This window comes from Myotis myotis, unplaced genomic scaffold (assembly GCF_014108235.1).
Source record: "Myotis myotis isolate mMyoMyo1 unplaced genomic scaffold, mMyoMyo1.p scaffold_m19_p_7, whole genome shotgun sequence".
Lineage (NCBI taxonomy): Eukaryota > Metazoa > Chordata > Mammalia > Chiroptera > Vespertilionidae > Myotis > Myotis myotis.
Window position 1 is genome coordinate 59,350,045 of NW_023416379.1, and position 15,112 is coordinate 59,365,156.

The following is a 15,112-nucleotide window of genomic DNA, read 5'->3' on the forward strand; positions in this document are numbered from 1 at the left end:
AAATAAAGATGTGACCTAGGCTTTGTCAATCAAACCTAATTCAGCACTGAGTCACATGAATGAATGAACTGGGCAAGGGGAGTCCATTTTTTGGCACAAGTATAAAATGTTTTAGGGTCAAAGGAAGCAGCAACTGGCTTAATCATATTGGCGTATATGCAATTTGTTCCAGCACATTAGTGTTTCATGTAACTAAGAAACAATAAAAGGCAAGGCATAACCGCAGAGCTGAGAGTCTCAGAGAAATTCAGTTCCATACACTATGCCTTTTGCCTCAGGCTGGCCCATCTGCTCCCTTTCAAACGTGTTTATTACATGGTCCTCCCCAACTTTTATGCATTTTGCTCTTAACTCTATTAACTCAGCAGGTTCAATCCTTCCTGACTCTAATTGCAAACCCTTACAAAGTTGTATAACTGGTCCGCCCAACCTACTTTTTCCATAAACCCTGTTTGTTTTAGTGAGTATTTCTGTAGAATGAAGGACATTGCATAAATGAATAAACTGTGTTATAGCCAAAATAGCTGTACCAAGTTTTACTTAAAGATACGGAAACAGCCATCAGAAGAACAAAATAGAGAAGTTGTTAAAAGTGACCATGTTTAGGGAGTGAACCCCTTAGGGACAGGGATGAAAAATGTTGCTTTGCATTATAAGCTAAACTGAACATGTGTCAACATGTTTACGTATCACTCTAATTTTTAGAATCTCTTCTACTGCCACACATAGAAAGGAAAAAATAGGAGGTGGAGAACTATAATAACAATGATACTATTAACAATAACAACAAAAATACATAAAATATTAAAAAAATAAACTTAAGATGTGGAACAGCTATGAAAGAAACTATATAACATAATCAAAGCTGTAAAATAAAAAAAGACAAATAGAAAGAAAACCAAGTTCGTGGAAAAAACAGCAACAGAAGTGGCAGGGAGTGTATAAGTTTGCAAAAGCTGATTATCCATGACTAATAAAAGTGCTGAAATTTTAGAGTAGATAAATTACATAGATAAAATGGTATACTTCCTAATTTCATTTTTCAAAAACCTTTGTAGACCACAGTTTCAATAAATTTTTAAGTTAAGTTAAAATAGCTAGATACCACAAAACCACAGTATTGTAGAAAAGACAAGAAAATATTACCAGTTATAGTAAAAAACACTACAATTTTGTAAGTGTAAGTACCATTTAATGAGAAAGTAAGTTACATGACCATCAAAGTGAAGAACAGAAAGTCAACAAATGTAGATTTCTTACTTTACACTGAAAATGTTAAACTAGGAACACAATGTACCTATAATCTTTTTCATCATGAAATGAGGTAATGATTTCTTTCTTTTCACTACTGTTGCTAATAGCAAAAGCACAAGTTTAAACAAAAGGAAAATCTTGAGTGAAACTCAAATAATTTAAGTGTATAAGGGGGCACATCAAAAAGAATTAGGAACAGAAAAACATAATTATATAATTTAATCTTGCTTTCTCCAGTTCAATGTAGAAGAAAAAAGAGCCAAATGAAATGAAATATGAGAGTATAATTTACAAGGTGTGTACAGTATTTAGGAATATTATATGTTTTTTAAAAGTGTTATACAGGTGGGCAAATGTGAAAGTAAATTCCTGAAATGTTATAAAATATGTTGTAAGCTCAAATTTAGAAGCATATCATCAGCAAAATTCACAATAATTATTAAGGCATGAAGTTAATTAACTGCAAAATAACTATTCTAACATGAGGCCCTGTTGTACTATGAAAATATCAGGGTTCAAGAATTTAAGATGTGAGATTCAACTGCAGTTCTGCCACTTAGCTGAGGGACGTAAGAGAAGTTCCTAATCTTTATGAGACTCGGTTTTTCTCATCTCTAAAACAGGAGCAATAATTCTTAGCACGCAAGGCAACTAAAAGGATTAAACCAGAACACATACAGTTGTGACAGAAAGCCCTACCCAAAATAAACATGAACATAAATAGTAGTACCCTTCCCCATAAATACATTCCTATTGCCAATATCTTTTTCCTTCCAAGTTATTTTCAAATCACACCACAAATTAGTTATTAAAAATCACATCTGAAAATTATTTACAAATTGTGTACGAACTCTGCTTGAGAAGCTGCATGCTTCTCAATAAAAGCAATAAAATAAAAAAGCAAAGGTTCTGGAGTCCAGCGATCTGGGTGGAGCCAGCTCTGTGAGCTGTGAGGCCTGGAACAATTACTCTACTTTCTCTGAACCTCAGTTTTCTCACCTATAATCAATGACATGGATGTCTAATTCAAAGAAAGGCTATGAACACTAAAAGAGATATGCATAAAACATGTCATTTAACTTTTTTATTTACCATACACTATGCTAAGCTTTGTTATACAAAATATATTACACAAAATTAGATCAGAACCCATTATTTTAATCTCTTTCAAAGCATATCTAAAACATAAGTCATAGCAAAAATAGACCAGGTAGCAGGAGTGACACATTCAGCTCAGTGTATTTTCTTTTCTACAGGAATTATCAGTTTCTCCTTTAATTTCTTTCACTGAAAAAACAAATTACTATTACATATTATTTTTGAAATTCAATAAGATCATTCAATAAATATTTATGAGTATCTTCTACATATCAGACATCTTTATGATTTTTCGAGATACCGCAATAAAAATATACAAATGCCCTGCCCTCATGGAATTCAGAGGAACTGGCCAAAGGTCACCACGCAGAGCAATAGTGTAGTAGTCACATCCCAAATACAGCGTTCGAGAATTTAAAACTCGTTCCAATTAGTACAATTAAATAGTGTGGTCATGACAAAAATCCTATGGGAACAATGACTTAGCAAAAGTGGAACCAGGTTCCTTGCTGTCAGCTTTCCTCATTTGGGGCAGGACAACTGTCTATCAGACAGGACGACATTGCTCTGTCTGCCTGCTGTCTCAGCAAAGTCAACCTGGATCCAAAACAACCCCAAACTAAAAGAGGCTTATTTTCATTACTCCTAAAAAAAAATAACAAATAAAAGTGTTTCATTTTACCCCAGATATGATATTAAGTCTAAAAGGAATTTTGACTCATTTTTTAAATAGGTTTTCATTATTATAAGCTTATTATAATCATGAGTGAAGTACACAATTTTTAACATACAATTTAAAGTAACTCTACTTTTAGTTTACCATCATAAAACTATAAACTATTCTCAACAATTAAACACATGTTAAATCAGTAATTTTAAAACCAAATATACTTGTATGTTCAAAGAGACATAATTTTCACCTAGCCATATTCTTTGACTACATATTTTTACTAAAAGCTTATTTAGAGAAGGAGGACAGACAGCAGAGATTTCCAATTTGTTTTCAGTCCAATAGGTAATCAGTTATTCTGATATATACATTAAATAAAACATTTAGGTTACATTATAATATATGCTCTAGAACAAAAACACTTTCATACTACTTCAGAACTATAACATAAAAAATGCTTAATTTACAATGACACAGCCAGACCCCACTATGGAAAACTGGTGATATTAGCCTTGAAACTTGGCTTAAGAGAGGCCTCTAGTGGTTGTCTGTAGTTATTAACTCCCCTTCCCACCACCAACCTCCACCTTCTGATAAAGCTCTTGTTCTCATTCTTTCAGTCATTCTCTCTCTCCTCTCCCTCACCAATTAAAAACCTCAAGCAAAATAGCTAGTATTTTATCACTGAATGTATATAACTGGTGGCATTAAACCATATGGATTTTCTAAAGGTAAATTCTCCAACTTTCCCATAAAACCAATTTAGAGAATACAGTAAAATACAGACACTAAACATTACCTTCCTAGTGTTAGCAATCTTAATAAAAATGAAATCTATGGTAGTCTAAAAAAAAAAAAAACCTATGAAAATAAAAAACAAACTCAAAGTCTACAAATTAGAATCAAGACATAAAATATAACATGTTTTTATGTTTACCTTCAGTGGTACTATGGGTCTTCTAAACATGTTTTGCACTATTCACAAATACTTAACACTACTTAATACTTAACAGATGCAAATCCAAGTCTAAACTTGGTTCTCTCTATATAAATGATTACCCACATTCAGATGACTATGATATAACTCCTTTCCAGTTCCACTCCTACAATATCCCTTTCCTTTATTTTTGAAGGCCACTCAGCTTCCAGAACCACCACACACCCACCCCACGCTGCTAGCCTTAGGAACTGCCTTATCTTTATCCAGGGCCCCAGTGAAGTCTTTTGAAGCAAGAATGGAAACAGCCTGGGTGCAAGGGTAGAAGGATGTTAAATCTAGGAATGCTGAACCCTCACTCCCAACTATCTTCACTCCCTCCTGCCACAGTGAATCACTCCAGCCTTGTCCCACACTGAGCTATTGCTGAGGACTTGTCCTGCTCCAGTGATAGCCTACCCCACAAATACTCTGAGGCAACGGATACCTCAACATGTAGCCAAAGAACAACCATTTGCATCTATGGGCACAGCATCTTTTGCAACATAACTTAGGTTTAAAAGAGAAAGAAGGGAAACAAGAGGGCAAGGTGGAGAGAAGAGTGGAGGGAGTAGAGAGAAGATCCTTTCCATGACATTTCCTAACTTTGTTTAAAAATTGAAAAGAGAAAAAAAATACCTCCCATGTACCTCAAAAGAAATAGATTAATGTGTAAGGAGCTTTGAGACAGTATTTTGTACCACAGATATTGAAAAAGATAAAAATCCTGATAAAGCACTACATAATAGTGACGGATGAAAAAGTCACAGGTCACTCCTGGGACCAACAAGAAGGCCAAAAGGAACAGGCCCAGGCTGACCTCTTCCAGCTCTAAATTCCATGACAATGGCCCACCTGCATTGCAGACAAGGAAATGAGAGGAGAAAGGTTCTGGAAAGCCCAAATTGTTATCATAGGTTTGAAGGGTAAAGCATTGTTCTTGATTCATAAGAAAATATTACAGGCCCTTGTTGGCCAATGTAGGTGTCTCAGTTACAAAGGCTGGCCATCTAGATTCCATGCACAGCTGGCAAGGTGACAGCAAGAAGTAAGGTAACATTTAAATTTAAAAATGCTTAAAACCACAAAAATTATGCACAGAAATGTACCAAAGAAGTAAATGTAAATGTCTTACTACAGTATAACAATCCATGTTCATTCGGATTAATTATTTTTAAAAGATAAAATTACTGGTATATGCAAAAGGTTCTGGAAATATTGACATCCAAAAGGTTAAGAAGTATTTAAAGCTGTACACAAGAATAGTAACTCTCACTATGCAGAAAATGGAATTATCAGAAGAACTTCTAAAAAAATATAGATAGCTGAGGTTTACTGTAGTCAATTTCACTTTGCCTTTTAGAATAGATAAATTGGCCCTATTCTAATGAAAATTCAAATTTTACATACCATTATGAAAAATGGACAACTTAAGCAAAATAATAACATAAGATCAAACTAAAAAAACTTTTAAATGTTTCAACTTAGAATACATTAGGGGATTTATTCAGAGCAATATTCTAAAGTTACTTTTTAAACCTTTGTATAAGTACCAAGAATTTAAAAAGCTCCGAAACATTTTAATATTATAAGTTTTCATAACCTATTCTCAAGCTTTTCTCTTGTTGATATTCAAAATAATTTTTCAGCATTGTTTCAGATACTGAGAATTCAGAAGTGATCCAAAAAACAAAAATCCCTGCCCTCATAGAACTCATCTTCTAATAGGGCAGTAATGGCGAACCTTTTGAGCTTGGCGTGTCAGCATTTTGAAAACCCTAACTTTCTATGTGTGCAGTGTCACATATAGAAATTTTTTGATATTTGCAACCATAGTGAAACAAAGATTTATATTTTTGATATTTATTTTATATATTTAAATGCCATTTAACAAAGAAAAATCAACCAAAAAAATGAGTTCGCGTGTCACTTCTGACACACGTGTCATAGGTTCGCCATCACTGTAATAGGGGAAGAAAGATCAACAATATAAATAATAACATACTATGATAGATGGTGTTCATCTCTCTAGAGAAAAAGAAAGAAGCAAAAGTGGGTCCCAGTAAGAGGGATGGGATTCCATATAAATAAACTGATCAGGGAATGCCTCAATGGCAAAATGGTATTTGAGCAGTGACCTAACAGAGTCAACCAAGAGCACTTGCTGAAGGGTGGATGCTGGGCTGTGAAATATGGTGAGGTCAGGTGAACCCCTGTAGGAATTTGACTTTCCCACTGGGTTTATTGAGAAACCATTGAGGCCTTTCAAGACTAGAAGAGATCTGATGTTGATCCACTTTTGAAAGCATCAACTCTGCCTCTGGCACTGAAAGGTTAGAAGTGCAGACAGTAGATAGGAGGCTCTGGCCGCAACCCAGGTGAGAAAGGCAAGTGATTTGGACCAGGATCAGAGGTAATAGCAGTGGAAGAGGCGTGATTCTGGGCATACTCTGTATGCAATGCCTGACAATCTGTTTTGGAATTGAATGTGGGAAGGCAGAGCCTGAGAGAAAGAAAGAAAACAAGGACTCCAAGGTGGAAAGGCAAACTCTTATTTATTTCAGTAATTAGCCTAATTTAATCTTCAATTAAAGTGTAAGCACATCAAAACTGTATCAATTTTCTCTATAAACATGTGAAGATCATCTTGTAAAATGTTTTGGTTTTTGTTTTGTTTGTTTTTTGCAGCGTTGTATGTAGTTGATTCTAAGTTGCATGATTCTTGAAATCCTGAATTTCTTTCACAGCTTGTCATCCTACTGCCAAAATCAAGTTCTTATTTTCCATAGGTAGCTTCTTTGGATTTCTACTCATTTAAAAATATGTATTTCAAGCTAGGCAGCACCTCAAGACCTAACTCCGCCTTGTCACTTTAACATTATAGTTCACTTTTTAACTCATTTTTTATTGTGGTCTGTGTCTCAGCAGGAAAGCCCATTCAAGCCCCTCTTAACCACTGTTCTTACTCCCAGAAAGACTCTGGAAGGGCAGCCCCACTTATGAGCTCCTATTTTGCATCAGTGGGACAGCTGAGCTGGGTTATGAAAAATGGAACAAGGGGCATGGACAGAGTTGAATGAGAAAAGAAACGCTTCCAGGTCAGAGTGCACCAAGACTCTCCTAGAACCTAGGCCCATGAGAATAGGAATCTAAGAAAATTAATTAAGTAATCAACAGGAGCATGGAAACATGGTTCTTTCTTTCTGTTAAAAGCGTAACAATATACAAAAAAGAGCACAAAATGAGTGTTCTGCTCAATTTTCAACAATAGAACCTATGTAATCAGCACTTAGAATAAGAACTTATCAGCATCCCATACCCCTCCCTTACACCCTCTTCCAACTTTTAAGCACCATATTAACCACTAACTTGACAACTAACACAACAGATTAGTCTTATCTAATTTTGTACTTGAATCATACACTATGTACTCATTTGAATCTGGCTTTTTAAAGTCAAATTGTGGCCCTGACTGGTTTGGCTCAGTGGATAGAGCGTCGGCCTACGCACTCAAGGGTCCCAGGTTCGATTCCGGTCGGGGGGGCATGTGCCTTGGTTGCGGGCACATCCCCAGTAGGGGGTGTGCAGGAGGCAGCTGATCGATGTTTCTCTCTCATCGATGTTTCTAACTTTCTATCCCTTTCCCTTCCTCTCTGTAAAAAAATCAATAAAATATATTATAAAAAAAAAAGTCAAATTATGTTTGTGAGATGAAAACACATTGTTCCATTAAATTTTTGGTTCATTCCCCTTGCCAAACAATATTCTATTTACTTATTTTTCCAATTCTCTGGTTGATGAGCATTCAAGTAGTTAGGTCTTGAGGTTACAGCGTGAGGCTATTAGAAATAGTGCTTCTAGAAACATTATTGAACTTATCTTTTGTACATTTCTGTTGGTATATATACACAGGAGTGGAATTACTGGGAGTATAGGATTCAGGTAGATAATGCCAAACAATTTTTTAAATGGTTGTATCAATTTATATTTCCAACAGTAGTACATGAGAGATGTGTTGATCCACATCCTCAGCAGTACTTGGTATTTGTGTATTTTTCATTCTAGCCAGAATGATGTCTTTAGTGATATCACACTGTGGTTTTAATTTGTATGTCCTGATGACTAAAAAAACTGAACATTTTTTTCATATTTTTATTAGCCATTTCAATATCTTCCTTTGTGAAGTGCCTTTTCAAGACTTCTGTTCATAATTCTATTGGGATGTCCTTTTTATTTTTAATTGTAAGAGTATTTTATATTTCTAAGTATAAATTTTGATGAGTTTCCCCAAATCTGTCGGTTATCTATTTAACTCTCTTACTGGGGCTTCTTGAAGAATACACGTTTAAAATTTTAATGAAGTCAAATTTTATCATCCTTTTAAAAATGTCAGTGTTCCTGACTTTTTCTTTTGTTTTGTTTTATTTAAGAAACTAGAGGCCCAGTGCACGACATTTGTGCACAGGTGGGCAGGGAGTCCCTCAGCCTGGCCAGTGCCCTCTCATAATTGAGGACCCCTCAGGGAATGTCCACCTGCTGGCTTAGGCCTGCTCCCCACAGGCAGACATCCCCGAAGGGGTCCTTAGCATTGCCACTGAGGCAGGAGAGGCTCCCGCCAGCGCTGCTGTGCTCGCCAGCCGAGAGCCTGGCTTCTGACTGAGCGGCGCTCCCTTTGTGGGAGTGCACTGACCACCAAGAGGCAGCTCCTGCATTGAGTGTTTGCCCCCTGGTGGTCAGTGCATGTCATAGCGACCAGTCGTTCCGCTGGTCGATAAATTTGCATATTAGCCTTTTATTATATAAGATCTTTGTCCTAGCTGGTTTGGCTCTGTAGATGGAGCATCGGACTGCAGACTGAAGGGTCAAGGGCACACACCCAGGTTGCAGGCTCAATCCCCAGTAGGGGAAGTGCAGGAGGCAGCCAGTCAATGATTCTCTGTCATCATTGATGTTTCTATCTCTCTCTCCCTCCCTTCCTCTCTGAAATCAATACAAATATATATTTTTTTTAAAAAAGAAATCTTTGCCTGCACAAGACCATAGAGATATTCACCTATGCTTTTTCCCAAGAGCGTCATCATTTTTTTTCTTTGACAGAACTGGAATTCCATTTGGAATTGACATTTGTGTGATACTTTCCATGGTACCTAACTAAACCAGCATCATTTATTAAAAAGACCACCTTTTCCACTCTGAATGCAATTTCACCTTTTTCCTGAATCAGATGACACAACAGTCTGTTTATGGACTCTTTTATTCTGTTCCATTGCTCTATTTGTCTGTCTTTACACTAATACAAATTATGATTACTATAGCCTTATAAAACATTTTGGCACCTAATAATCACATCCTCTGGCTTTATTCTTCAAAATTGCCGTGGCTATTCTTGGCTTTACAATCATTAACATGGTATGTGGTTCAGTTAGTTTGGATCTTCTCTATCCTCACTAAGTAATATTTTGTGACTTTTCTATATAAAGTTCTTATACACGCATCACAATCTTCACCTAAAAACACTCTATACAGCCTAACTGGTTTGGCTCAGTGGATAGAGTGTCCACTCACGGACTGAAGGGTCCTGGGTTCAATTCTAGGCAAGGGCATGTACCTTGGTTGCAGGCTCGATCTCTGGCCCGGGAGGGAGAGCAACCAATCAATGTGTCTCTTTCACATCTATGTTTCCCTCTCTCTGTCTCTCCCCCTTCCTTCCATTCTCTCTAAACATCAATGGAAAAATATCCTCATGTGAGGATTAACAATAAATAAATGAATGAATAAATTAATAAATCCACTCTATGCTATACTTTTATAGCATGAGTAACTGCATATTATTTTCATGTAACTAACCTACGAAACAGTCTGTAAAGCTATGATAATGCCAAAGTTCTTTAAAATAGTAAATGTAAAATACCTCAAGGTCATAGGACTTATTTATAGCAATAAATCAAGAAAAGAAGAACAGATGCAATGTTACCCAAGCTTTAGAAGATAAAACCATCACAAAAAAGAGCTTAACCTTACTTATGTACCAATAAAGGAGTAGATGATATTGGTTACAGCCCAGTGAATGAGAACTAAGCTATACCCTTGAGAATGGACTATGTGAATCGTATGAATAATAAGCAACAAGATCAATCTAATCAGGCCAAAGTTTAAGAGAAAGCTTAGATGATAGAAAACTATAGATTAGAGCAGCCAGAATACCACAACATAACATTCAAACTGTGATCCATAGTATTAAGGCTATATAAAGAGTTAGTTTTTTTACTTAATCCATCTCCATTTCTTTTAGAGAAGAGACAAAAGACAATTTAGCCAAACTATTTCTGACTTTATTAAACCTAGCTTATTAAATTATAACTAACCAGAAGTTAACAACTCAGATGGCCTTCCTGTGTTTATTTACACGACTCCACTACTCACACAATTCAACCCAAGCTGGCCTTATGAAGGACACAGTTATACAGTATTTTCAAATCAACATAGAGAACTATGGGAAGAAAAACAACTAAGTGATTTGTTTTCTTGAGTGTTTGGCTTATTATATAGCATACATTTCTTTCATGGTATAAATTTTTAAAATTTAAAATCAGTCCAAAATGCTACAATGCTCAAAATCTCAAAACAATTCTTTGCAAATATTCAACAAATTTTGCCCAAGATTTTAAGGAAATGACATTCTATAGTCTCACCTTGCAAACTGTATCCACATCCCAAGGTAGTATAGTCCTCAGATCAATGACTTCACAAGACACTCCAAGCTTTTCTTGAGCCATGGAAGCCACCTCTCGGATCACATGAACCTGAAATAAGGAGAAAAATATGTAGAGAATGAATTCAGAAATTCAGGCCTAAAACATTAGTTGAGTTCTGACATCATTAATAGAAGTACTATTTAAAGTAGGAGGAATTGATCTTCACGGAGAATTAATAAATTTGTTCTAGACATGTTGAACTCAATATTCCACCAAAATAATAAAGTACAAATGTCTAGAAAACAGGTGGAAAGAGGTTCCTAGAGAAAGTGAGAGAAGTCATTACTGGAGATACCAGTTCCAAAGACATCAGCCACAGAGGTCAAGTCACAGGAGTAAGTGGAGTTTCTAGGGAAAGCATTTAAAGGGAAGAGTCAAAAGCAGAATCATGGAACCCTGCAGATGACCAACAAGTAAAGGGAAAACAGATGAAAGGAGCTCAAAAACAAAACAAAAACAACAAAACAAAACAAAGAAAGAAACAGAAGAAAATAAGGAGACTGTGTATTCCAGAAGCTAAATAAGAGAGTAGCAAGTGCCATATACCATAGAAATATGGGGTAGAGTTAGATTTAACAATTAGAAGTTTAGTAATGTTAGCAGAAATAGTTTGAGTGATTTAGTGGGAACAGAATTCATAAGGTGAAAAATCATAAGGAAGTTAACAAATAAAATACTTGGGGAGAAATTGTTCAAGATTGGTAAAGAAAAGAGGAAGCTATACTAGTACTGAAAAGAAAAATAGGATGAAAAAATGTATTTTTTAGATAATGAAGAGATATACACCTTTTCAATAAAATAGACATGGAAAGAAGAAACTGAAGATGAGGAGAAAGAGGGACCAATTGATCTATCACAGTACTAAAAAAAAAAAAAAAAAAGGAATATAATCTGAAACAGCTTTGAAGAAGTAGCTATGACAGATACCCCTCCTTTGAAGACAAAGAAAACAGGAAAGCACTGAAAGAAGTGATAGGTGTAAAAAGAAAACAAGTAAGGGAAGTTACTATCTAATACATCCTAATTTCCCTATTTAAAAGGGAGGCAACGCCTGGCAGGTGTGGCTCAGTGGTTGAGCATCAAACCGTGAACCAGGAGATCATGGTTTGATTCCAGGTCAGGGCACATGCCCAGGTTGGAGGCTCGATCCCCAGAAGAGGGCATGCAGTAGGCAGCCAATCAATGATTCTCTGTCATCATTGATGTTTCTATCCTTCTCTCTCTTTCCCTTCTCTCTGAAATCAATAAAAAACATATATTTTTTAAAAAGAGAGAGAGAAGGACACATGTTGAGAGTGACAGGGATGTGGATAAAAAGGGTTCCCACTGGAGGCAAGAAATCATGAGGACTGTAGCTATCCAAGCCAAAAATCAAATGAAGAAGAAAGGAGGAGGTTGTGATACTACAAATGATTTGCATTATCTTCTTTATACTACCATATTAAAGTCTAAAGCAAACAAATATTTCCTTTACACAGAAAAAAAGAAAAACTGAGCACTCCTATAAACGGTGATTAAGAAGTGTACGAGAGAGATGTCTATGACCAGAGAAAGAGTTCTGAGCTTAAATGCTTGGAGATAGAGCAATGAGACAACAAGCACTGGGGAAAGTGCATACAGATTATGGTGAGGTTTACTGGAAAAGAGAACAATATGGAATTCTGAGGCTGGACCAGTCAATGGTCCACATGGTCAGCAAAGTAACCGTGATAGATGGCAGCAGATGAGATGAAAAAGAAAATAGTAAAGTGAAACAACAAGTAGTGAATAGGTAAAATGTACTCCAAAAGAAACAAGTGTTTTATTTAATACATTTTTAAAATTCAACCTATTTTTAATGGCTTCACAATCCTATATAATAAAAGCCTAATATGCTAAGTGTCCGGTCGTCCGTTCAACCAAAGTGTAATATGCTAATGATATGCTAAGGCCGCTCAACCACTATGACGTGCACTGACCACCAGGGGGCAGACAGTCAACTGGTCAACCAGTCACTATGATGTGCACTGACCACCAGGGGGCAGACGTTCCGACCGGTAGGTTAGCTTGCTGCTGGGATCTGGCTGATCAGGACTGAGCCAGATGGGCTGGACACACCTGGAGCCCTCCCGTGGTCCTTCTCCAGCTGGCCAACTTCCCCTGTCTCTCCCTGGCCATGATCGTGCTCCGGTGGAGTCCCTCTGCTTGGCCTGAACCCTCTTGCAATCCAGGACCCCTCGGGATATGTCAGAGAGCCGGTTTCAGCCCAATCCCACAGACCAGGTCAAGGGACCCCACTGGTGTATGAATTCATGCACTGGGCCTCTAGTATGCATATATATTTTAATGACTGAATAAGCACCTGACCTTCCATCAAAAATCAGTACCAGCAAAGTCAAATTTGACAAAAGGAAAGCATTGTTTTTAATTCTTCTTAGTATCAGGATTAAAAGTAAGCGCTTCCAAGCACATGAACCTTACCAGTTGGTATAAATATTACTCACCTGAGTGCCCCAGGCAACTAGAGTAACATCACTCCCTTCCTGTATGACCTCGGCCTGGGACAGGGGGATGTTGTATGGTTCCACAGGAACCTGTTCCACTGAATATGAAATGGGGGAAAATGAAAGGTTAATTAGTTTCTCTTGTGTGACATTTGTACATAAAAGAATATAAGAAACTCATTGTGGCAAAGCTTTATTTATTCTTCCATAAATGTCAGGTTACTTATAACAGAAATGGCATTTACCATACAGCTTCATGATATGACTATACAGATGAAAAATACAATATAAATGTATGAAATATATCAGCTATCCTGGAACAGAAAAAGCACGTTAGGTAAAAACTAAGACAATAAAGTGTAGGCTTTACACAATAATAATGTATCAAACTGTAACATACTAATGTAAGATGTTAGTATCATGGAAAACTGGGTGTACTACCTTCATACTTTTTTTTATAAATCTAAAACTGTTCTGAACAACAAAGCTAATTTTTTTTTTAATATATCTGCTAAAACTTTATTGGACTCAATTAAGTTCCCAGACACGTTTTCTATCAAGGAGCAAATTTATAAAAGTTTGGGGGAAGGGATAAAACCACATAGCACGGCCCAATATTTTATTTTTACACTTTCCAATTATGAACACTTTGTCGACCTGACAACACCTTAATTTTCAAGACTGAATCCTGTGGTACTCAAAGAGAGAAACTGAATCAGCTCCACCAGGCCAAAATGAATAGCCACTGGCATCGCAGAGAAAAGCATTTAATGATTTCTCTGCCCAACCAAGAACAAGCAATAGAGAGTTGACTGAATTAGTGAGGAAATCATAAGGCAAATTTCTTAAAATTAAATTAAGTAATAAGTTAACAGAATTACCCAATTATATTTGGAGGCCTTCCTGAATTCCTATGTGAGAGCATTACAGTGGAACTTGTGGGGGGGGAGGGAGGAGTGGAAAAAGCTCTCTTTTGTTAATTTTTCCCCATGGCTATATTATCATTGCTACATAATTTTTTTTTTATTCAAGGAGCACTACAGAATAAAATAAAAAGTTCTCTCTGCAACCCAGTTAACCCTTCCAAATCCATTGGGTAAAAGTAATCAATGCCAACGATTTCCTGGATGTCTGCAGTGGACAGCTTTTTCTCTGTGGCATTCAGGTTTCTTAATCCTATTGCTACAATTTGGGAAATGCCCCATCTTATGAGGTAGGACCCTTTCTCCACGACAAAAGTGAAGTCCATGTATTCAGTTTCTCAGCTTCTCTTGTGGCTAGGGCACAAAACGGGCTCTGCCAATCAAATGCACCCATGCCAAACTCTGAATTGGAAACTGATAACACACAGGAACAGCAAGTGTCCAGAGTCTATTCCAGAACAGTGGAGGCAGACCTGTTATCCAGGCTCAGAGGTATTCATGATTCAGACTGCAGTTCCATGCCCACTGACAATTGCTGGGGAATATTTGCAAAGCCAATTATGCAGTGGAATCGGGGGCATTGCTTCTAGATACATATACAGCCTCTAAGCCAGGTTCTCAGGCACATATAAAGACATATGTAATGTTTTTCTTTTCACAGAATCACATCGTACATGCTGTTAAGAACTCTTCTACACGTTAAGAACCCTTCTATAATCTCTCTTTTTTCCCCACTTAGCAATATAACTTGACCATGTTTTCAGGTCAAAAATAAAGGTTTTTTTAAAAATCATATTTATAAGTAAAACCTATCCAATTCAATGGTGCTGTTATCAGTGATGTGGCAGAAAATTTTATTCCTTGTATTTTTGTATATTTTCAATCCAATGACATTTCTATAACCAACGCTAGAGAGAGACCAAATTTTTTCAATCACCAATATCCTATATAAT

General features: G+C 36.5%; 1 protein-coding gene across 3 annotated transcripts in view; it reads right to left on the reverse strand.

The window, feature by feature from the left end:
- BCKDHB (branched chain keto acid dehydrogenase E1 subunit beta) overlaps nt 1–15,112 on the reverse strand; it is a 221,517-nt gene that overhangs the window by 127,485 nt on the left and 78,920 nt on the right. For 2 of the 3 annotated variants that reach the window (XM_036316658.1, XM_036316659.1), the window contains exons 7-8: nt 13,237–13,334; nt 10,691–10,801 (exon numbers count right to left, since the gene is read on the reverse strand). In XM_036316658.1, coding sequence (XP_036172551.1) covers nt 10,691–10,801; nt 13,237–13,334 — 209 coding nt within the window. Of the gene's footprint in view, nt 1–2,520; nt 2,542–10,690; nt 10,802–13,236; nt 13,335–15,112 lie in introns of those variants that run through there. The other variant, XM_036316660.1, reaches the window with a different exon arrangement.